General features: G+C 62.8%; 4 protein-coding genes across 12 annotated transcripts; 2 read left to right on the top strand and 2 right to left on the bottom strand.

Moving 5' to 3' along the window:
* Positions 1-4,147: 4,147 nt before the first annotated feature.
* Positions 4,148-7,215, top strand: IGFALS (insulin like growth factor binding protein acid labile subunit). Of its 2 annotated transcripts, none has more exons than XM_065920250.1 (2): positions 4,148-4,296; positions 5,246-7,215. In XM_065920250.1, exons 1-2 carry the CDS (start codon positions 4,281-4,283, stop codon positions 7,063-7,065), a joined length of 1,836 nt encoding a protein of 611 aa, XP_065776322.1. In that variant the 5' UTR covers positions 4,148-4,280; the 3' UTR covers positions 7,066-7,215. The 2 variants fall into 2 exon arrangements, with proteins under 2 accessions (XP_065776322.1, XP_065776323.1); XM_065920251.1 differs by having other exon boundaries at positions 4,189-4,296; positions 5,261-7,215.
* Positions 7,216-7,954: 739 nt separating this feature from the next.
* NUBP2 (NUBP iron-sulfur cluster assembly factor 2, cytosolic) lies at positions 7,955-12,947 on the bottom strand. 4 transcript variants are annotated; one of them, XM_065920246.1, is made up of 7 exons: positions 12,870-12,947; positions 10,232-10,350; positions 9,933-10,131; positions 9,189-9,343; positions 8,965-9,075; positions 8,800-8,869; positions 7,955-8,510 (listed from the first exon to the last, which is right to left on the bottom strand). In XM_065920246.1, the coding sequence occupies exons 1-7, from the start codon at positions 12,883-12,885 to the stop codon at positions 8,365-8,367; spliced, it is 816 nt and encodes a 271-aa protein (XP_065776318.1). In that variant the 5' UTR covers positions 12,886-12,947; the 3' UTR covers positions 7,955-8,364. The 4 variants fall into 4 exon arrangements, with proteins under 4 accessions (XP_065776318.1, XP_065776321.1, XP_065776320.1 ...); XM_065920249.1 differs by lacking the exon at positions 12,870-12,947 and adding an exon at positions 12,737-12,861; XM_065920248.1 differs by lacking the exon at positions 9,189-9,343.
* A 370-nt stretch (positions 12,948-13,317) lies between these two features.
* On the top strand, positions 13,318-18,943 carry SPSB3 (splA/ryanodine receptor domain and SOCS box containing 3). 3 transcript variants are annotated; one of them, XM_065924013.1, is made up of 7 exons: positions 13,318-13,397; positions 14,611-14,748; positions 17,271-17,445; positions 17,535-17,722; positions 17,807-17,909; positions 17,983-18,108; positions 18,197-18,943. In XM_065924013.1, the coding sequence occupies exons 2-7, from the start codon at positions 14,623-14,625 to the stop codon at positions 18,514-18,516; spliced, it is 1,038 nt and encodes a 345-aa protein (XP_065780085.1). In that variant the 5' UTR covers positions 13,318-13,397; positions 14,611-14,622; the 3' UTR covers positions 18,517-18,943. The 3 variants fall into 3 exon arrangements, with proteins under 3 accessions (XP_065780085.1, XP_065780083.1, XP_065780084.1); XM_065924011.1 differs by having other exon boundaries at positions 17,535-17,909; XM_065924012.1 differs by lacking the exon at positions 13,318-13,397 and adding an exon at positions 13,422-13,910 and having other exon boundaries at positions 17,535-17,909.
* On the bottom strand, positions 18,936-22,363 carry EME2 (essential meiotic structure-specific endonuclease subunit 2). 3 transcript variants are annotated; one of them, XM_065924015.1, is made up of 8 exons: positions 22,083-22,363; positions 21,766-21,902; positions 21,316-21,408; positions 20,666-20,733; positions 20,286-20,379; positions 20,039-20,154; positions 19,710-19,857; positions 18,936-19,628 (listed from the first exon to the last, which is right to left on the bottom strand). In XM_065924015.1, exons 1-8 carry the CDS (start codon positions 22,306-22,308, stop codon positions 19,458-19,460), a joined length of 1,053 nt encoding a protein of 350 aa, XP_065780087.1. In that variant the 5' UTR covers positions 22,309-22,363; the 3' UTR covers positions 18,936-19,457. The 3 variants fall into 3 exon arrangements, with proteins under 3 accessions (XP_065780087.1, XP_065780086.1, XP_065780088.1); XM_065924014.1 differs by lacking the exon at positions 20,666-20,733 and adding an exon at positions 20,553-20,644; XM_065924016.1 differs by lacking the exons at positions 20,039-20,154; positions 20,286-20,379; positions 20,666-20,733 and adding an exon at positions 20,553-20,644.
* Positions 22,364-22,366: the final 3 nt, after the last annotated feature.

Below are 22,366 nucleotides of genomic sequence, written 5' to 3'. Positions count from 1 at the left end.
TTATCCTAGGGATCCAGCTACACACACACATCTGGGACTAATTAGTAAGGTCCTGGGATACACGATCAACAAGAGGAACCTGCTGTATTTGTACATATTGAAGGCAATCTGAAAATGAAATTAAAAGAACTCCACTCAGGGACTTCCCTGGTGGTCCAGTGGCTAAGACGCCACACTCCCAATTCAGGGGGCCCAGGTCTGATCCGTGGTCAAGGAAATAGACTCCACATGCTGCAATTAAAGATCCTGCATGTCACAACTAAAGATCTCACACACTACAGCTAAGACCTGGCACAGCCAAATACATATATATATATACATGTATATATGTTTATATATATATGTATATTTTAAGAACCAAAAAACGGTTCCATTCATATAGCATCAAAACTCATAAAGTACTTAGAAATTATCAAAAGTAGTACAAGATTTATATACTGCAAACTACAAAAAAAAAAAACTGCTAAGAGAAAGAAAATATAAATAGATTCTATATTTCTTAATTAAAAGATTTTTGTGATCTTGGGTTAGGCAAAGAGTTTAGACATCACATCAAAATCATAAGCCATGAAAGAAAAAAACTGATACACTGGACTTAATTAAAATAAACTCTTACTTCAAAAGACAACAGCAAAAAAGAGCAGCAAGCCACAAACAGAAAAATATCTGCAAATGCTATCCTTGACAATCCGTAAATATAAAGTCATGTCTACAATGTTCAGTGTAACAACTCAGTAAGGAGACAGTTAAAAAATGGATGAAAGTCTTGAATAGACACTGTGCCAAAGAAGATATAAAAATGCCAATAAACACATGAAAAGGTACCCAGTATCAATCGTCAGAGAAACACAGAAGGGCTCAAAACCAAAAGAGAACAGAGCCGACTGTACCAAATAGTGGTGAGGATGTGGGACCGGACTCTCACAGTCTGTAGAATTACACAGTCGTTTTGGAAAACATTTTTTAAAAAACGTAAATACTATGTGAACCAGTAACTCCACTGGTAAGAATCCACCCAACAGGAGTGAAACCTACGTCCACACAAACGCTCACGGCAACGTTATCCATAGTAACCCCAGAGAAACCAACCAGACATCAATCATCTGAGGTACGAGTAAACAGACATTACCCAGTCACAACGAGGAATGAAGCGCCGACGTGCACCTTGTGGATGAGCCCTGAGAGGACGCTCAGTGAGCACGGGGGGACGCAAAGGGCGCCTGCTGCCTGGGAACGTTCCAAAACCACCCGTGCGTGCGCCTGCACCGCAGTACACACTTGCTGAGAATCACTGAGGTGTGCGGTGTGTTGACGGGTGGATTTTATGGTGTGAGAATTGTGTTAGTAAAGCTGTTTTAGAAAAAAAAACTGTTGGGTAAAGGCATCACAGTTGATACTTTATTACATTATCCCAGCATACTTCTAGAAAAACATTTCAGCCTAGACAAAATGAAATGGAGGAAAAAGGGTAACAATAACAGTATCAAAAGTAACAACTATCCATAAAACCAACCATTAAAAACCATTTAAAATCAACCATTAAAAAAATTTTTTTTTAACATATGAGAGATCACACAGAAATCTACACAAATACCAGGGAGAGAAACTGAAGAAGGCCTAATTGTGCCATGTCCACACTGGAAGGGAAGAGTCAAAATGCAACACAGGTCAAAACCGGACAGGCGGTTGTCATGGACACGTGACAGGCTGTGCCCCCCCACCCATGGACAAGGAAGAGGCCGGAAGCCCCTGCAGACGGAGAAGGGTCTGCTCTGCCTCCAGAGTTCAGGGGCAGCCCAGAAAGAGCCCAACTACTTGGACCCTGCCCATGGCAAGCTGGTGCCTGAGAGGGAGGAGGAAGGGAAAGCTACCGCTCCAATCGTGGGGAGGCGACTGTAAGCCACCAGGAAGAATGAAGCTCAAACGCCAGCTCACTCTTAGGAAGCAAGAGAGAGGAGACACCCTGAGACCACCTCAGAGAAAAGACAGGGATGGGTCCACCAGGTCTTTTGAGAATACACTGAAGTCCACGGGTGGAATGGGGCCTGACACCGCGAGGAGCTTGATACATGCATCAGCCTAGATTAAAAAGCTTTTCTCCCCGCAGTTTTTCCATTTAAGGAGCATCTTATGAGGCCACATTAAAATTAAGAACTCTCACCAGAATCACAATGAAGAGAATGGAGAGGCAGACCACAGTGCCGAAGACAGGACCACTGGCCACACACACCTGACAAGGGGCTTGCATCCAGAACACGATTAAAAAAAAAGTCACACTGACAGCACCCAAATAAATCAGCAAGAGACTGAAACACGTACTTTACAGGAGACGACAGCCCGCTGGGCAATGAGTCTGAAGTTTTGCCTGCCGTCACTGGTGACTGAAGGAAGGAAAGAGTGACGGCCCCTGTCCACCCGCCTTCGGGCTGAGAGTAGACGGGGTGGGGTGCTGTTGAGGCCCCCAGGGCCCCAGGAGGGGTGTGTGCTCCCTGCCAGGACGACACACCCTGGTCCCAGCAGGTCCACTCAGGACACAGAAACGCGCCCGGGCCCCTCAGGGTCGCAACCCCACAGCAGGAAGCAGGGAGGGGTCTGCAATGTGGCACCATGTCCATGGAGACCAGAAACCAGACTCCGCAGGGGGCCCTTGGGGTCAAGTGGAACGAGGCCAGGGCAGCAGTCATCCTGGGTCAGGACAGGCCACCCGGGCGGCCAGGACAGAGGTCTTCTCCCAACTCAGCGGGCTGACCACCAGCGCTGCTGCAGGGCTTGGGCAAGCTTACAGAGGGCTAGCCCGGCTGCCGCAGTCCTGACAGGTTCCCCGCCACACACGCTCCCCCGGGATTTACAGGAAGTCCCACCCCAGCCCTGTAGGTGTCAGGGGACAGGCGCTGCCCGCTTGCCGGGCTGGGAGCTTTTTGGTGCAGAGGCCCCGGGGCCCAACTCCTGCTGAGTCCGCACTTTCTACTGTGTAAATGTGTGTTTGCCCTGTAAACTTCTGGGTGTGGACTTTCTCCCTGCAGATCTATAATTTCTCAGAAGAGAAGCTGAGAGATGACCTGGAAAAAAATCAAAGCTCGATAAATGGAGGAAGACAAATCCAGTCCCTGAGTCATGGCATAAGCGGGGGAGGGGCCACGAGGCAGAGGATCTCTGGGCCCGGTGGCTCCTGCCTCACCCCTAGCCCCCTCCTCGGGCTCACCGGGAGGCCTCCACAAGCCTAGCCTTACCCAAGCGTGCCTCCACCTTTTTCAAGCCCTGCTGACACAGGCCCTCCACCCCAGGCGGAGCAGAGGAAGGGGTGGGCAGGCGCAGCAGCCACGGGCAGGGTCCTGGTGAAGGGGACGGGTGGCTGGAGGCCAGCCTGGGGACGCGGCTGGGTCTGGAGGAGCGAGGCCAGGGCCACCCACTGGAGCGGCCTCCCACGACTGACCTGGGGCTGACCTCAGGCCGGACACTGGGCACCCCACCCCCACCCCGCAGCCTGCACAGTGCGGGGTGGCTATGCCCCGCGGGCACCCCAGAGGGCAGGATGGGGCCCGCTGCTGCGGGGGCTGGTCTCATGGCCCTGGGATCTGGTCCCTGAGGCCAGGCCGCCCCCAACTCTCCTCCCTAGAGAACAGGGCCGGGAAAGCAAACAGAGCACCCGGCCAAGCATTCCTAGAAGAGGCTGGGGGTGGGGCACAGCCAGACAGCAGCTGACCCTGAGTTCACGGGAGAAGCGGAGGCTGGGCTGGGCCTGGGAGCTGACCGAGGACCCCACCCAAGGGGGGAGGAATGAGGAATGGGCGGGGCGTGGTCAGCATTCGGCTGACAGGCAGGCCCAGCTTAACTCCCACACGACCATCGGCTGGGCAGGCAGCCCCCAGGAGCCCCCGAAGGGCCCCCACCACCAAGCAGGGGGCCGCTGAACACTAGCGCCTCACAGGCTGCTCCAAGGGAGACCCCCGCCCAGCATTGCCTGCAGCCCCAGCTCTGTGGCCAGCCCTGCAGGGGGATGGGTGGGGGGGGAGCCATGATGATGGGGGATGGGTCCGCGGGTCTTAGAGCTGCCCCTGGGGGCGCGGTGGGCAGACGCCGCCCCCAGCCTGGCCCCTGTGCCACCTGCCGTCCGCCCCGCTCTCAGAGCCGCTGCTGGCACCCGGCAGGAGGGGGTTAACAGCGCCGGGGCCAGCAGCTGGGCTGGCCGGTGACACGGGTGCTGGCTGCCCTGCGGAGGGGAAATCCAGAGGGTAGGAGCAGCGGCCCAGCAGACGCCCCACTCCCACTCAGCACGAGGGATGGCCCCGAGGAGAGGTGAGGCTCCCACGGCCCCGTCACTTGCCCGGGGGTGACCAGCCGGTGCCCCCGGCCTACCAGGGTAGGGGCTGCCCCTGGGAGGGCTTCACTCTGGGAGCCCACGGGGGAAGAGTGGCCACTCATCCGGGGGGTCCGGCCCTGGAGAGTCACTGTGACTTCAGCCCACCTCCTCTCCTGCCCCAGGTAGGGGCGCAGGGGACGCAGGGCCCCACAGCACCCCGGGGCCCCGCCCAGGCCCCCCCAATTGCTCGGATGCCAGGCCACGGCCACCCGGTCCCCTTGCGGAGCCTTGCCCACCCCAGCTGCCATGCCCACCCTGAGACCCGGAGCACTCAGGGCAGGGAGGGGCCCACTGTGGGGGACAAGCCCAGTGCCCAATGGAACTTCTGGGGGGCCTTGTGGGGAAGCCTGGCATCCTTTGTCCAGTGATAGAACCAGTCTCTGGTGGTTGAGGCTGGCACTCTCCTCTCCCCACGCTGGCGCTGGGCTCAGTCCCTGGTACGTGCCACACACACCAGGGAGAGGGGCACCCCTGATCAGGGGTCCGATGGGGGCAGTGGGCATCCAGCTCACTGTCCAGGACCTCAGGGCAGCAAGCGCTTGCCCACCCAGGCCTGCTCCAGAAGGTTCTGTCACTCACGCCTTTCTCCAGGCTGGCTCGAGTGTCCACCTTGGGGATGAGGCTGACACACAGCCTAGTGGCCAGGTTCTTGGTCCCCAGTTCTCTCTGGTCCTGTTCAGTGGAAAGGGCAGCCGGTCTCACCCTAGAGGCCATCCTGGTCCTACCTACTGACGGGGGGCCCGCGTCGCTTGCCCACACCTTCCACTCCAGTTAGCAAGGCCTTCTCTTAACGGGTGCGTGTCGTGGTCCCGGGGTGCAGCTGAGGCCTGGAAGGTCCCATGTCTTGCTCCAACCTGAGTCCCCGTCCTGGGCCCCCTCCCCAAGCCCCTCTCCCCGCAGGAGGCCCGGCCCTGGTGGTGCTGCTGGTCTCCTGGGCAGCGCTGGGTCCCCGCGGCCTGGAAGGAGTGGAGCCCACGGCGCCAGCAGACCCTGAGGGCCCACAGTGCCCAGCTGTCTGCTCCTGCGGCCACGACGACCACACGGACGAGCTCAACGTCTTCTGCAGCTCCCGGAACCTCACGCGGCTGCCCGGGGGCCTCCCGCCCGGTACCAGGGCGCTCTGGCTGGACGGGAACAACTTCTCCTCCATCCCCGCGGCCGCCTTCCGCAACCTCTCGGGCCTGGGCTTCCTCAACCTGCAGGGCAGCGGGCTGGCCAGCCTGGAGCCGCAGGCGCTGCTGGGCCTGCGTGGCCTGTGCCACCTGCACCTGGAGCACAACCGGCTGCGTGTGCTGGCAGCCCACACCTTCCTGCACACGCCCGGCCTGGCCTCGCTTGGTCTCAGCAACAACCTGCTCAGCCGCCTGGATGAGGGTCTCTTCCGGGGCCTGGTGCACCTCTGGGACCTCAACCTGGGCTGGAACAGCCTGGCCGTGCTGCCCGACACCACATTCCAGGGCCTGGCCGGCCTGCGGGAGCTGGTGCTGGCAGGCAACAAGCTGGCCTACCTGCAGCCTGCGCTCTTCTGCGGCCTTGGTGAGCTGCGAGAGCTGGACCTGAGCCGGAATGCCCTGCGCAGCATCAAGGCTAACGTCTTCATCAAGCTGCCCAAGCTCCAGAAGCTCTACCTGGACCACAACCTCGTAGCTGCCGTGGCCCCGGGCGCCTTCCTGGGCATGAAGGCGCTGCGCTGGCTGGACCTCTCGCACAACCGCGTGGGCGGCCTCCTGGAGGACAGCTTCCCAGGGCTGCTGGGCCTGCGCGTCCTGCGCCTCTCGCACAATGCGCTCGCCAGCCTGCGGCCCCGCACCTTCAAGGACCTGCACTTCCTGGAGGAGCTGCAGCTCGGCCACAACCGCCTGCGGCAGCTGCCCGAAGAAGCCTTCATGGGCCTGGGCCAGCTGGAGGTGCTGGCCCTCAACAACAACCAGCTGCAGGAGCTCCGGGCCGGCGGCTTCTTGGGCCTGCTCAACCTGGCCGTGCTCAACCTCTCCGGCAACTGTCTGCGCGACCTCCCAGAGCAGGCCTTCCAGGGCCTGGCCAAGCTCCACAGCCTGCACCTGGAGGGCGGCTGCCTGGCCCGCCTGGGCCCGCTCGCCTTCGCGGGCCTCTCAGGGCTGCGCCGGCTCTTCCTCAAGGGCAACAGCATCGCAGATGTGGACGAGCGCAGCCTGGGGGGCCTGGGCGAGCTGCTCGAGCTGGACCTCACGGCCAACCAGCTCACGCACCTGCCAGGTCGGCTCTTCCAGGACCTCGGCCGCCTGGAGTACCTCCTCCTCGCCCGCAACCGGCTGTCGGCACTGCCGGCGGACGCCCTGGGGCCCCTGAAGCGCACCTTCTGGCTGGACATTTCGCACAACCGCCTGGAGACGCTGCCCGCGGCCGTGCTCGCACCGCTCAGCCGCCTGCGCTTCCTCAGCCTCCGGAACAACTCGCTGAGGACTTTCGTGCCGCAGCCCCCTGGCCTGGAGCGCCTGTGGCTCGAGGGCAACCCCTGGGACTGCGGCTGCGCGCTGGGCGCCCTGCGGGCCTTCGCCCTGCAGCAGCCGGCCTCCGTGCCCCGCTTCGTGCAGGCCCTGGCCGAGGGCGACGATGACCGCCAGCCACCCGTGCTCGCCTACAACAACATCACCTGCACCAGCCCACCCGGCCTGGCAGGCCTCGACCTGCGCGACGTCGGCGAGGCCCACTTTGCCCACTGCTGACCCGAGGCTGCCCCGGCGTCCCGACGGGCCCTTGCAGCCCCGGGGGGACACAGTTCAGGACCTGTGGGGCCCAGCCTGCTCCCTGAGGGCCTGACTGTGATGGTCGGGGACATGGCCTCCCCAGCTGTTGTCAATTAAAGTAACCGGATAAACGGGGCCGCGTGTGCGAGCAGGGGTGCAGCTCAGTGCCGGTGGGGGGTGCTAGCCAGGGCCCCTCTGCCTGCCACAGCCCCACGGCCCGCCCTGCGCCCTTTTCGTCTGTGAGTCCCCAGGAGCCCACCGGGAGTGGCGGGCCCTCACTCGTGTCCTCTGGGAGCCTCACGCGTCAGCCCCTCGCCAGGGTCCTCAGAGCAGCTTGGTCCTGGGAAGCGGGGGCCGGAGGGGGTGCGACCCTCCCTCTCTGGGTCCCTGTGCTCCCAGCCATACCCCCCACCCCCAAAGGAAGGCCCCCGGGGTGCACTCGTCACCGTCGCCCCCCCAGAAGTGAGGCCCAGGCCTGCATGCACCCCTGGCCGAGCACCCAGGCTCTTCCCGGGGAGAGCGGCAGGTGGGCTGCCCAGGATGCACCCCAGCCTTCCCAGGATCCACGCAGGGGAGAGGCCCGGGGCTCCGCTCCACACTCGCCTCTCCTGTCAGCCCTGCCCCCAGCCCGGGGCGGGCCCTCGGCTGTCGCTAGGCCAAGCCTGGCCATTCACACACCCTAAGCCACCCGACACTCCACACGAGCCTCACCTGAGGCTCCAGGGGCCTGTCAACAGCAGGACTGCTGGCCAGTTCCTGCGACTTGGGGGGGGGGGGGGGGGGGACACCGCACAGGACACAGTGACACCCGGCCAGGAGGCGGGGCCAGGGCGGAACGCTCTAGAAAGGTCAGATGTGTAAACACAGCGGTGGGATGCATTTATTGCGGGCTCCTCTGAGTTACAAGTTTGACACTTTAGTGGATGTCACCTCCTTCACTGGGCTTCCGGGCCAGCGGGCCAGCGGGCCAGACAAGCTCCCAGACACACCAGCTCTGTGAATGACGTGGAGACTCGGCTGTCGGGAGCAGCGGTCTGTCCGGGCCACGGGGGTACCGAGCTGCACCAGCAGGGAGGGCAGGCCATGGCACAGGGACCCCATGCCGTCCCTGGGTGACCAGGCAGAGTCACTCACTGTCAGCAGCTCAGCCAAGATGCCGCCGAAGCTCTGGAAACGTCCCAGAGGGGCCCCGTGGGGAGAGGGGCACACGAGGCCTGGCCAGGTCCCTACCCCAGACCTCCAGCCCCACAGCGCACAGGAGCGCTCAGCCTGCCTTGGTCAGGAGAGCCCCACGGGCGTCTCGCTGAGAATCTTCTGGGCGATGGAGGAGAGCGCAGGGAATGCGGGGCTGTCGGGGAAGTCCTGGATGAAGTCCCGGCCGTCCTCCAGGCTCCGCGTTAGCTCGGGGTCCAGAGGCACTGAGCCTGGGGGTGGGGGCAGGGAGAGTGGGCAGTGAGGGCCAGGCTGGGAGGCCCTGTCCACCCCCTCAGCCCAGGAGCCCACAGGCAGCACTGCCAAGGCCCGGCAGGACTGGCTCCCGGGCTGAACCTCCCTAGGACGCCCAGCAGGCCCCACTGCCTCCTGGGTGTTCCTGCAGAAGAAAACACAGGGCTCCTGCAGCTCTCGCAGGCCGGGGAGACGGCGGGGTGGGAAGAAGCCCCCTCTCGCCTCTCCCCAGGGGGCAGGGCCCTGGGGCAGCCCCGGCCCACTCACCCAGGAAGGGGACGCCGGCGTGTCTCGCCAGCTCCTCGCCGCCTCCCTTGGAGAAGACATTGGTGCACTCCTGGGACACAGAGACACAGGGTCAACCTGCTTCCTCTCTGCCCGCGGTGGGCGGGGGTGGCCAGCCACCCACGCCCGCGACCACCCAGGACTCACCGAGCAGTGGGGGCAGACAAAGCCGCTCATGTTCTCCACGAGCCCGATCACCCGCAGTCCCACCTTCCTGCAGAAGGTCAGCTCCCGCCTCACGTCCCCCACGGACACCGCCTGGAGGCCGGGAAAGGGGCGGGGGCGGCAGGTGGGTACCCCGGAAACAGCCAAGATGGGCGAGGAGGGCAGGGCGTCTGCCCCGGGGTGAGGGCGCCCTGTGGGAACAGTACCTGGGGCGTAGTGACCACGAGGGCCCCCAGGGGACTGTAGGGGCGCAGGGCGTCCACCACGGCCATGTGCTCGTCAGAGGTCCCTGGGGGTGTGTCCACAACTAGATAGTCCAGCTGCCCCCAGGCCACGTCAGACACAAACTGCTTTATCAGCGCTGCGGAGACCCAGGGAGGCTCGGGGTTGGGGGTAGCGGGCAGGCAGGCAGGGTCTCACCAGGCCCATGCCCCCTACTGGCCCCAGGGCGGGGCGACCTTTGGGTCCCAGGCCCACTGGCATTTGGAGAGCTGTGTGTGCCACTGCGCGCCAGGGGAGAGACCCTTCCCCAGCCCCCCAGAACTTCAGCTCGGGCCCTGGCTTCGATGGCTGGAGTGGGGACCCTCCAGGGGCAGATGTCTGTGCCCCAGAGAGGTGGCCTGCGGGGAATGCCAGGAGGGCATGGCCTGGGAGCAGCCCCTGCCCCGTACTTGCTCCCACACCTGGCAGCTCTGTGCTGGCCTTCGGAGGGAGCCGAACCCTGTCTGCTGGGGCAGAGGCATCAGACCTCTGGGGAGGACCAGGCAGCTGAAGGCCTCATGGCTGCGGCTCACACTCTCGCTCCCCAGGTCCGCTGTCTGCGTACTTGCAGGCTCAACGGGTCGGGGTGTGGGGGAGCGTCTTAGAAGTGAAGAGGTGGGTGCCAGTCTTTCCCCCGGCGCCCGAGGTGGTGGGGTGGGTGGGGCGCCGGCAGCTCAGCGCGGCATTACCGTTCTTCCTGGGGCCTCTCCACACCAAAGCCTCATCCGGCTGCTCCAGCAGGAAGCCCACGGACACGAGGGAGATGCTCTGCTCCCGGTCCACGAAGACGGGCACCCAGCCGCTGTCGCCCTGGTGTACCGCCCTGCCCTGCACTCGGAGCATGCGGGGGATGCTGGGGCCGCACAGGTCCACGTCCAGGATCCCCACCTGCCGGGTGTCCACGCGACTCATGAGAGGCTCCAGCCGGGTGTTGCCCTGCATGACCACCCAGGAGAGTAGGGCTCGCGAGGAGACAGGAGGTGCTCACCTTCTTGCCCGCATGGCGCAGAGCCAGTGCCAGCTCCGTGGAGATGGTGCTCTTCCCGACGCCCCCCTTTCCCGAGAGGACGAGGATGATGTGCCGGACGCTGGCCAGGTTTCCAGGCTCTGGTTGGAAAGACAGAGGGGAGGAGGGCTGGGTGTCTCCTCCATGCCAGCTGCCCTCCGCTGCCCACTCACCGCGGCCACCACACATGTCCTACACCCAGGTCCTGACACAAGCAAACGCAGCCACGCGAGAGGGGTTCCAGCAGACCCCAGACCCAACCCACTGCGTCCTCAGAGACGGTCGCCCCCGCTCGGTCTGGAGCAGGGCTGCTGCAGCTAGAAATGCTGCAAACACTCCGCTCTGCAGTGTGCACACATGAGTGCATGCACACCTTGCACGCACAAGGCCAATTCCAGCCAAAGCCTCCCAGCTGGCTCCAAGGGATGAGGGTGGAGACCAGTGTGCTGCCAGCCCCTGTGCCAGCACCTCTAGGTCTGACCGCAGGTGGGCAGCGCCCTCCTCTGGGGGCAGAAGTGGAACTCCTGGCAGCCCCAGCCTTCTGCTCAGGAGGGAGCCCACAGCTCGAGGAGGCAGCCACACTGTGTGAGGGGGCAGAAGTTAGGTCACTCAGATGGCTCACGGTTGCGCCTTAAGAAACCCTGGGTACCCCCAGGCAGGCTCTGCCCCAGCTCCTGTTTCTCCCAGTGAGCCTGAAATGCCACCGTGAACACACTCACCACTCCCACCCCTGCCACCCCACACAGGCGCCATCTGTGTACAAACAACCCTCAGCCCCTGCGAAGTGCCCTGACGACCTCACCAAAGAGAGTCCCGCCTGGCCTGCAGCAAGCTGCTCGCTCCAGCAGCCTCCCTGCACCCCGGCTTTGCAGGGAGGGCTCAGCGCGAGGTGAGCGAACACTGTCTCCCTCCTGACCCATCTCTCATGGGCAGGTGCAAAGGCCGCTGCCACCGAAGGGTCCCTGGAAGGAACTCAGGGTGCACCTGGCCTGGCTTCTCCACAGTTGTAAGGCAGTGCAGTGCCTGTCCTGGGTCTCCTTCTAGAGATCTTGTATGGTGACGAGGAAAGGCAACCATCCCCCAGCCACGGATCACTGCCAACAACACGGCCACCATGCCTCAGGCCACTTCTGTGATGACTTAAAAGGCTATTACTTAAACTGCTTTAATATCAGAAAGTAGTCGGGGGGGAGGGGGGGCTTCCATGATGGCTCAGTGGTGAAGAATCCTCCTGCCAATGCAGGAGACACGGGTTCGATCCCTGCTGTGGGAAGATCCCACATGCTACAGAGCAGCTAAGCTTGTGGGCCACAACTACTAAGCCTGTGCTCTGGGGCCTGGGAAACACAACTCCCGAAGCCCACAAGCCCCAGAACCTGTGCTTTGCAACAAGAGAAGTCACCGCTCACAACGAGAGAAAAGCCCATGCAGCAATGAAGACCCCAGCACAACCTATAAATAAATAAAAGTATCTTTTAGAAACAGTAGTTGGAAATCAATTTCACCTTTCTTTGGTGGGCAGATGGGCACTCGGGCAGAAACCTGGGAAAGAACAAGGCAGATGCGGGTCCTGACACCTCCATGCCAGCGCTGCATTGCCAACCTCATAAGAGTGACGCCTTGCTCTCCTCACTGGTGGGACTGGGGAGCTTCATCTGCCTAAGCCTCAAACAGGATATTGCGGCTCCCATCAGGTAACTGGAAGGAGCCGCCAACTTCCCAGACCACAGTTCTCAGGAGCCAACCACAACTTTCCCTCATAAATAAACTCAAAGGCTTACAAACGATGACAAATCAAATGCATACTACGACATGGGAGAGGCTGCCCTGGAAGGAGCAAAGGAAAGCAGTGTCTCCCCCACGGAAGGAAGTGAGGGATCCCACGTTTGGATGAGAAGACTAATCAACCAAGCCTTAAGTTCAACCAAATCAAGATTATCTGATACACTGGACGAGTACCGGAATCTTTGTATATAAAGAATATCTCCAATAGGATACGACCAACTGACAACAGGAGCTGCCTCTGAGCACAGGGAGGTTTACTGCATAGCCTGTGAGGCTTCTGGAATTTCTGTGTGCATTTGCCTCTTCGTTAAAAAAAAGCATTCATCATCAATCTAGAAACCATCCCCCTCACCTTGTAGCAAGGTGTGCCCTCATCATAACAAGCTTCTTCTGATTTTTCTCTCCAGTCTTACGTTTATAATCTGATGGATGAATCCAGCGTTGTAAACACTTTGTGTTCAAGATATCAGACCCGAAGTCTCTTAGAAAATAATGTAGCTAATCTGTGCGAATCGGGCTGTGCCCAATGTATACATTGGGTCCAAAGCAGATTTCATTAAAAAAAAAAAAAAAAAAAAAAAAGGCTTAGAAAGTTAAAATAGAACTTCTACAAAAACCAGAAATATGACGTTCCGGTTTCTCTTAGAGCGCCTTATTCAAGTAAGACCTCCTTCTAAGCGCCGTATTGACACGTGCGCGCACCTCTGAGAACTTTATACCGCAAATAAGACGGTGTGCTGAAACCCGGAGCCACGACTAGCAGCTGCAGGTCTGCCCCATTCCTCTCGCCTCGGCGCCCGCCGACCCGCGACGCCCGGCGGTCAAGCACACTCACCCGCAACAGCTTCCATCCTGCCCCTACTCGCCCCGCGTCCTCCTCGCAGCCCGTCTCCGTCCAATCTGAATGAAGCGCCTTCGGACCAATGGGCAACGCGAACCCGCCCCGGCTCCCCTTGATAGGCCCACTCGCGCTACCCTTAGCCAATCAGATTTCCCAAAGGGCGCACGCAGGTTCCGGCGCAGACGGCGTACAGGACAGGGACCTACTTCCGTGTCAACGCCCCAGCATGGGAACGCTTCGTTTGCCCGCCCCCCGTCCAATAGGCTCGCGGGGCTTGTCTCCGACCACTTCAGATGTGGCCAATGAGAACGCCGATCTAGGATTGACAGGGCCAGCAGCCTCTCAGCAAGAGGCTTGTGCCGCGGGGCCCGCCCCTCTTCCGAACGCCGAAGTCGAGTGCACTGCGGAGCCAATGCGGCGCGGGGGGCGGACCGCGGGGCGGGGATTGTTTACGTCTTGCTCCGGAGCGGAAAGTAGGTCACGGCTGGCCCGGCTGAGCGCGGTAGCGCAGAACCGCTGCAGGTGAGCAGCGGGCCTCGGCCGCTCCTCCCCGGGTCTTCCGGGCCCTGCTGCCCAGCCTGGGTCGGGACCCCACTGCACCCGTTGGCCTCGCGGAGCTGCGGGCGGTGCGCCTTTGTTCCGGCGGCGGCGGCGGCGGGGCCAGAAGAGGCGGGCGAGGCTCTGCGCCGCAGGCCGGGCGGGGCGGCGGGTGGGAGGAACCCCGCGACCCCGCCGACCCTTAGACAGTGCGATGCCCGACGGGGAAGCGACCCCTGATGCAGCGGGGTTGTCTCGGGACCGTGCATCCCCCGTGCACGGCCTGGCACCTGCTGTTGCTGTGTCGGTGGCGGGCGGGGCTTAGGCCGGGCCCGCCGTGGCCGGCTCCAGTAGCGAACCCAGGTCTGCAGACGGGCTTCCATCCCTCAAAAGCTGTGCCTGCGCGCGTCCCCTGCCGCCCCTCGGGATCGTAGCGGGGGACAGTCCCGGCCCTCCTGGGGAATTTCAGTACAAGATCCCAGAGATCGACTTGTAACTGTAAGTCGGGCTTGGAAGTTGAGAGCCAAAGACGGGAGGGGAAAGCGTTCTGGGCAAAGGGCTGGAAAGAACCAGCAGCCGAAACAGGGCCGGAACTTGATGGGCTTGGTAGGGTTTTACATTTTATCCGGAGAACAATGGCAAGCCCTGAGAAGTTTATAACTCGCTAATTCAAAATTTTTTGAGATTTATGTTTCGAAAAAGCTGGGTTGTAGTGAATGAAGTGGGCGGAGCCGGAGCGGAGGAGTCGTGCGGGGGTGGGAGTCGTGCGGGGGTGGGAGAGGCGCGGTGGCGGCAAATGGTTCAGGACACCGTTGGAGGTGGTGTGGGGCGTGGAGGGCCGTGGTGGGAGGAGGTGTTGGGATGACTGCTGTGTGTCTGGCATGAGGAACTGAGAGGATGGAGATGCCATTTGTCAAACTGGACACCGGAGGAAGGGCAGGCAAGGCTTGAGATGCCCGAGGGACGGGTAGGCAGGACACTTGGGTTCCTGAGGCCAAGCTCAGAGAGGGGCCTTTGAGAGTCATGGATATCTGGATGGTGTTCCATGCTCTGTACCTGAGTTTCATCAAGGTGCTTGGATCCTGGAGCGAGGTACCAGCTTGTGAAGAGAGTTCCAGACCTGGGTGGGCTGGCACAGGCTGTGGGACTATCTGGTGTGCTGCATTTTTCTCTGCTCTGACCCTGTGGTTTCTTCCAGCTCCTTTCCACCATGGCCAGGCGCCCGCGGAGCAGCAGAGCGTGGCATTTTGTCTTGAGCGCAGCCCGCCGGGATGCGGATGCCCGGGCTGTCGCTCTGGCAGGGACTGCCAACTGGGGCTACGACTCTGATGGGCAGGTAGGTTCCAGTGGGTGAGGTGGGCATGGCCGGACAAAAGTGAGGAGACCCCCCAGGGCAGGCATTGCCTGAACTGAGATGGAAAGGGAAAGATGGCCCTGGGGGCAGAGGATGGGGTCACCTCGGCTGGACCAGTTGCTGTGTGTGCTGTTTCCACTCTCCCAAGCACTTCATGCCGGTTAAGGACACACGTGGCCTTGTGTGGTGGGACCTCAAGGCAGATACGTTTCTCTGTAGTGGGTGTCAGTGGGTACTTTGGTCAGTTGATTTAACAAAAACGTCTCCATTCCATCTACTTAGCCGATTACAAGGGTGGTTATTGTTATCTCCAAGTGCAACTTTTTGGACATTTCCTCTGTTGAAGCCTGTGCTCTATATTTGTGTATATGCACCTGAAAAAAAGAACTTTGATTCTTAAAGACCAGTATTCCTGTGCCTCCCTGTGCTCAGGACCCTGAGCTCTGCAAGGCCCAGGATCATGGAGGCCTTGAGGAGGGTGGCTCAGCTGTCTGTCTGCAGGGCAGGTTCCTGAGGGGCCTGGGGCTTTGCAGTCGGAGCCTTGTCGCGCTGACCCTGTGGTGGGGCTGGGTGCACTCTGTATCTGCCATGGGGAACCTCACAGTCAGGATCCTGAACCTCTCAGGGCAGAGCTGGGCTTTGGCTCTGCCCTGAGTCCCCTCCACTGTTCTTGGGGATCTCTGACTTGACTCTGGTCTGTTACCCTCACCTGGCTTTGGTGCCCTGGCTCAGCCAGGTGTCTGGGGGGGACAGATATCTCTCCCCCCCATCTCCAGCATGAGGGCAGCTGAGCTCCTGGAACCACCAGGCTTTGGGGGGTTATTGGAGCTGGTGGTATCCTGGGCCCCCTTCCCGGGCCTCCCTTAGCTTCCTGCCCAGGCCAGCGAGAGGCCCCGGCCTGCATTCCTGTCCCGCCTCCAGCTCCCACTGACCACGTGGTCTGGGCAGTCTTTTCTGCCTGCGCCTGCCTCGCTGGCTCATTACTGTGGGATGCGGGAGGCGTCCAGGGGCTAGAGGTGTGGTGTCTGACACACACTTGCAGTTGGGTCATCTAGCAGCCCTGAAGGCGGCATGCACACATCACTGCCCCCGCGGCCCCGAGCTCTCTGTGTAGCTTGCGGAGAGGCGGTTTCTGCCCTCCATGCAGGGGATTACATGCTGGATGCCAAGCATGGGAACTCCAGGGCCAGCGGTGCTCAGGTCTGTGCCCTGGCACGGGGAGGGGTGTCTCCTCCCGCAGCAGGGGGCCTGCCTGTTCCTCAAGAGCTAGGTGCTGTGGGCCCTCAGCCTCTCCGTGGTTACCCATCTCCGACCGGCTCGACCTCCTCTCTCCCTGCCCAGCTTCTGTGTCGCTTCCCTCCTTTGTGGTGCTCAGGGCTGAGTGTGATTGAGCAGGGACTCCACCCTGGGGGCAGGAGGCAGGTGAGCAGGGAGCCGACAGGAAGGAAGAGGACGCAGAACACAGGCCTGGCGGAGCCTTTTTGAACTGGTATCCGAAAGAGACCCAGGGGCGAACAGACCCTGCCCCACACCACGGGGACAAGGGTGGGCAGGACAGGGGGCTGGGTGGGGGCGCTGATGCTATCTGAGGAGGGTAAGTCTGTGGGCTTTGCTCTCAGGGCAGCAGGATCTCAGATCTGAACAGGTCCGCTGGACTGCTGTGCATAGGGCATTTCGGGCCAGAGGGGCACCCAGAGGCCAAGAGAGTGAGGGCAGAGGCCTGAGCCCAACCAGGAGCCCAGGCCAAGCTGGGAGAGCTCAGCGCAGGCACACGGAAGCAGTCTGTGCTCTGGGCCTTCGCTGGCTGGCCGGGGTCCGGAGCCCAGGTGGGTGCCTGGAGGCACCCTCACTGGCTCTCAGGAGGGTCTGGTTAGCTGGTCTCCAGAACCTGGCCAGTTCAGCCTTGGCGTCTGGTGCTGGGCTGAGATCGGGTCCCTAAGGCTTGGAGTCTGTCCCATGAGGACTGAGCCCCCGTGCAGAGGGCCTGTGACCGCAGGGCTCCCTCAGCAGGGCCATGTGACGGGGGCTGAGCTGCCCCGGGCACTGACGGGGGAGCCGCAGTCTGGGCTGGGTGTGTAGGCTCTGTCATGGCGATCGGGCCCCAGGAGCCCAGCTGCTGCTCCGGGGAGACCAAGCTGCCTTCCTTAGGTCAGTGGTGGGCTTTGCTATGGGCTCCCCTGTGTATCTGTGACCTAGGAGCTCTGGGCCTTGAGGATGGCTGAGCGTGCAGCCCTGCCGGGGGGCTGATGAGCCGCTGGACCTTCAGGGCTCTTGACTCCATTCCCAGGAAGCCTCCTCGTGGTTGGCCTTCGAGGAGGCCGGAAGAGCTGTCTGTGGTTGCAGCAGCTGGCTGTGCCCTGAGGCAGTCGTCTGGAGGCCAAGCCCCAGGTCCCTTCCTTGGGACGTCTGGCTGTTGACCCATGGACCTGTGGTGGGGCAGGTGGAAGGAGGGCGGTTGGGCCAGGGCTGGCAGGCTGGGCGGGAACATCTCCCATGTCCCCCAGCACAGCGACTCAGACTCCGACCCGGAGTGCACGTCCCTGCCGTCATCAATCCCCAGCGCTGTGCCGGTGACTGGAGAGTCCTTCTGCGACTGTGACAGCCAGAGCGAGGCCTTCTGCGGCAGCCTGCACACTGCCCACCGGGGCCGGGACTGCCACTGCGGCGAGGAGGACGAGTGTGAGTGCGGGGTTGCGGCAGGTGAGCGGGCAGGTGGCCAGGCGGCCTCCGGGCAGGCTGGTGCTCAGCTGGGAGTCTTGCTCTCGTAGATTTCGACTGGGTCTGGGATGACCTGAACAAGTCCTCGGCCACCCTGCTGAGCTGTGACAACCGGAAGGTCAGCTTCCACATGGAGTACAGCTGCGGCACGGCAGCCATCCGGGGCACCAAGGAGCTGGGGGAGGGCCAGCACTTCTGGGAGATCAAGATGACGTCGCCCGTCTACGGCACTGACATGGTGAGTGGCCGGCGGGGCTGGGAGGCGGGGGTGCTACCAGGCACCTCGGTCCCCTGCCCCCTCTGCCCAGCCCCCTGTTCCCAGATGGTGGGCATCGGGACGTCGGATGTGGACCTGGACAAGTACCACCACACGTTCTGCAGCCTGCTCGGCCGGGACGAGGACAGCTGGGGCCTCTCCTACACAGGTGCGTGGGGCCCAGGTGGGTAGGGCTGGGGCCCCCCGGGCTGCAGGTCTCACTCCAACCCCGCTGCCCCCAGGCCTCCTCCACCACAAGGGGGACAAGACGAGCTTCTCCTCGAGGTTCGGCCAGGGCTCCATCATCGGCGTGCACCTGGACACCTGGCACGGGACGCTGACCTTTTTCAAGAACAGGAAGTGCATAGGTGAGGGCGAGACCTACCGCGGCTGCCGGGAGCGGGGTCCGAGTCCCGGGGGGGCTGAGAGCCCTGAGGCTTTCCCCCCCTCCCCCAGGCGTGGCGGCCACACAGCTGCAGAACAAGAGGTTCTACCCGATGGTGTGCTCCACGGCGGCCAAGAGCAGCATGAAGGTGATCCGCTCCTGTGCCAGCGTCACGTCCCTGCAGTACCTGTGCTGCTACCGCCTGCGCCAGCTGCGGCCTGGCTCGGGGGACACGCTCGAGGGCCTGCCCCTGCCGCCCGGCCTCAAGCAGGTGCTGCACCACAAGCTGGGCTGGGTTCTCAGCATGAGTCGCCAGCCTCCTGCGCCCTCGCCCGCGGCCAGCGGCCCCGAGCCCCGGCACTGCCAGCGGAAGCGCTGCCGAAGGACCTAGCCTGCTCCCTGATCGAGACCCCAGCGACGGCGCGGTCCTCGCCCCGCCTGTGGACTGCCCCAGGGCCGCCGAGGGGAGGACCGAGCTGAGGTCTGTCCCGCTGCCCCTCTGCTGCCTGAGGATAGGATGGGCCTCACTGCAGGGGCTCGGGGCTATCAACCCTATGACCCCGAGACCCAGCCTGTGTACTTCGTTGCTGGGCGTGAGAGCAGCCGCCGCCCCAGCGCATCTGGGCTCAGGCCTGGGGGGCTGGCAGGGGAGGGGCTGGGGGGCTGTGGTTCGCTGCCTGTGAGGAGGACGCTCCTTGAGGTCGGCTTTTCCTGCCACCACCGGCCTCGGGTTTTTCTTAACTTGCTTTGCATGTCGTCAGCTCTGTTCCTCCTGTCTGAGGCTGAAAGCGACCATAATAAACTCTAAGTCTGATGTCCACCTGCCTATAGAATGAAGGGGGTCAAAGTGAGGTCTCGGGCTCATAGGTGTTCGCACTTGTCTCCTCATGGGCCCTCATGGTACCCTGGGAGAGGTGGCCTGGTTCTCTCTCATCCCTCTAAACCTTGTCTCAAAAATGAAGGTTCCCCCACCCCAGCCTCCCAGTGATGGGAGTTTCCCCTGTGGGACCCGAGGCCCCCACAGCCCGTCCTGCTGGTGCCAGCTGTCCACCAGCCCCTCGGCCAGCGTGCACAGGTCCAGGGCACGTGAGCCCCACCCCCCACCATCTAGAGACCTTCCACCGGCGAGCAAAGAATTTCCTCTTCTCCCAGTTATGCAAGATTTCTCTCTGCTGCCCCTTCATCTCCCAGCTCGGGGTCAGACTCGACCAAGAGCCCCGAGAGCCCCAGGTGCGGGGCGCACCACCCCCCGTGGTTTCCCACGGGTCCCTGGGTGGCCGTGATCACTCCTGCCGCAGGCGGGGGGGCCCCTGTGTGGCCCCACGGGCGTGGTCAGGAACCCAGGTCCAGCAGAAGGTCGGGGTCGGTGGTGGTCAGGAAGAGGCAGATACGGCGGGAGAGGTCGGGCCCCACCCTGCGGGGCGGCACACCCTTGCCCGTCTTCACCGGGAGGTCGGCCAGCAGGGCCAGGCGCTCCTGCTTCGTGCCACAGGCCATGTACACCTAGGGCGGGCGCAGGGGTGAGTGGCAGGCCTTGGGGAGCCGGCCCCCGTTCCCAGGGTTTGGATGAGGGCGGGCACCCACCTGCTGCAGCAGGCGGGGGGATGGGAAGGCACTGACAACAGTGTCAGCCACGGCAGGGCTGACGCGGTTGAACTGCCTGACCTGCCGCCACCAGGCTCCCCGCAGCCCTGCGCCATCTCTGGCCACTCGCTCACCTGCCACCCAGCGCCTAGAAGTGCAGAAGGGAAAGGCCCCAGACTCCCGGGCCTGCCTGGTGGGGGGGGCGGTGCAGGGAGGCGCTAGAGGCTCCTCACCTCTGCCGAGCACCCCACCCCCTGCTCAACAGAGCCTGGGACCCCTCGGACACAGCTCCCCCACCCGCAGCTCCCAGAAGGGAGAGGGTCACACACTTGAAGGGGCGCTGGGCGAGGGCCTTGGTGAAGGCGCACATGTGCTGGCTCAGCTCCTGCCAGGAGGCCACCAGCAGCACGTCCACATTCTCCCAGAGCTGCAGGTGCACCAGGGCCTAGGTGGGAGTGACTGCAGTGTGGGGCATGGGGTTCCCCAACAACACATGCCCCCATGGGCCACACCGGCCCCTGATGCACCCTGAGCAGCAGCCCAGGACCAGGTCCCAGGCCCACCTCACCGTCTCACCTCCTCCACCTCAGGCCAGCTGACCGCCCCCTTGGTGCGAGTGACCGCTGGACGCCCTGGCTGCTGCGTCTCCTGGGCTCTGGGCTGCTGAGACCTGGGCAGACGGACCGTCCCTCTGGCCCCTCACCCTCCCTGACCCTCTTCCCTCCCCCCGAGCCACCCAGGGGAGGGGGTCAGCTGTGACGCCAGCCCCCAGAGCCACCCTGCCTTCTCCCTGAACCCTCCCATCCCGGTGAGGTGGGCCAAGGGTGTCAGGGTGACCAGTACCATAGGTAAGCGTCCAGCCCGATGACAGCCAGGTGGAGGCAGGCAGGGCTCTCAGGTGTGACCCAGGGCACAGAACAGGTCGGGCCACATACCTGCATGCCAAGGAGGCTCACCTGTTCCTCGGGGCTGTGGCAGGCGGGGCCCACCGGCCAGTGCCAGCTTGCAGGAAGCAAGCAAAGTCCTTCCAAGAAAGACCCCTCAGTGCTGCGAAGGGGCGGGGTGGACTCCTCCGCCCGGCATGCTCTCTCAGAAAACCAGCCCTGTGCTTCCCACAGGGAGGTCTACGAAAGTCCCTAAGCACATCCCAGGCACCTAGAAACTTGGAATGAAGCCCCCTCCCCATCCCTGACCCACCTCTGCCTGGCACAGAGCAGGTGCTTGATGAACTGTGAACCCTGAGACCCAGAGCCTGGCAGATGGTCCGGCCTAAACATACTCTGGTGCAAACGTCAGCTGAGAGAGCAATCCCTATTTCTCCTCGTGCCAGGGGGGCTGGGTTGTGGGGTGTCACAAGGCCGACTGCACAGCCAGCCTGCGGCCCTGGTCTCCAGACCCCCACCCGCAGTTGACCACCTAACTTCTGACTCAGGGCTCAAGAGAACCTGCCTCATCGTGGCTTCTGCGGTCTAGAAGCAACTGTGGCTCCCATCTGCTGCCAGCCCAAGAGCCCAGCAGTTTCCCCCAGTTCAGCCCTGACGCCCAAGGCAGAGCACCCAGCCCTGCCAACTGCCGACAAGGCTCTCCTCCCACTCCTCCGCCGCACCTGGGTCAGCTGGATCACTCCACGCACAAACTCTTCAGGTTCCAGCAGCAGCAGCACGTGGGGCTCATCCTCAGCCCACACTTCAGGGGGCACCTGGGGGACATGGGGGGTGCTGCTGCCCACCCCGGGCCACAGTCCGGGCCCCCAGGAGTCCCGGGGCTCACATAGGTTCTCCCCGGGCTGCTCTCCACCAGCCCAGCATCCCGACTTCTACTAACACCGAGCCAGAGGGCCAGGCGGCTACGCCTGCGGCCACAGCCTGGACGGGCTGGCAGGGCCGGTCCCTCAGCGCGGCCCTTCCTTCAGGCTCTGGGTCCCAGCCTTTTACCGCCCGCTCCGCGGCCCCCATTCTCAGTTCGCTGCTTTGGGAAACGTGCCTCTCAGAGCATCTTTGCTACGTTAAACACCCAACCCAGGGCTGCACTCGGCCCCCACCCCCGGGACACTCACACCGCGCGGGCAAGGGTCTGGGCTCGCTCGGCTCCAGCGGAGGCTCCGCGCCGGGCGCTGCGGCTCCACGCGGGGCTCACAGCCCAGGGCGTGCAGGGCCTCCATCAAGGTGTCGGCACCCGCGTCTTCCAGGACGGCTGGGACAGGGCGAAAGGAAGCCGGCGGTCACTGCTCCCTCCCCCGCGCGGACACCGGACACCCACCGCCCGGACAGCGCGCTGCCAGCACTGACCCCCGGCAGGCTCCCAGGGCGCAGGGCGGAGTCCGTCCAACCGGGTCCCCCAAGGCCGGGCTCCCACCCGGGCGGCTCCCCGCACCTGGGTCCACGAGCACTGCCAGGCGACGCACCGCCTGCCAGGGCCGCAGCCACCGCAGCGCCTCGGCCGCCGGCCTGCGCTCTCCCGCCGGGTCCCGAGTCGTCGCGGGGGTCTCCGCGCTAGCCGGGCCCTCGGCGTCCGAGTCCGAGATCTCCCACGTCGGGGGCCGCAGCTGTTCCTGGCCCCGGCGGGCGCCCCCGGCCCTCCCGGGCCCTGCCCTCGCCATGGCCCGCCCGGCCCCTTCTCCACTTCCGGCCGTGCCCGGACTCCTTTGCAGGGGACAC

The sequence above is a fragment of the Muntiacus reevesi genome, chromosome 2 (genome assembly GCF_963930625.1).
Source record: "Muntiacus reevesi chromosome 2, mMunRee1.1, whole genome shotgun sequence".
Taxonomy (NCBI): domain Eukaryota; kingdom Metazoa; phylum Chordata; class Mammalia; order Artiodactyla; family Cervidae; genus Muntiacus; species Muntiacus reevesi.
The sequence above is the reverse complement of the archived record's forward strand: the minus strand, read 5'-3'. Positions and strand labels throughout refer to the sequence as shown.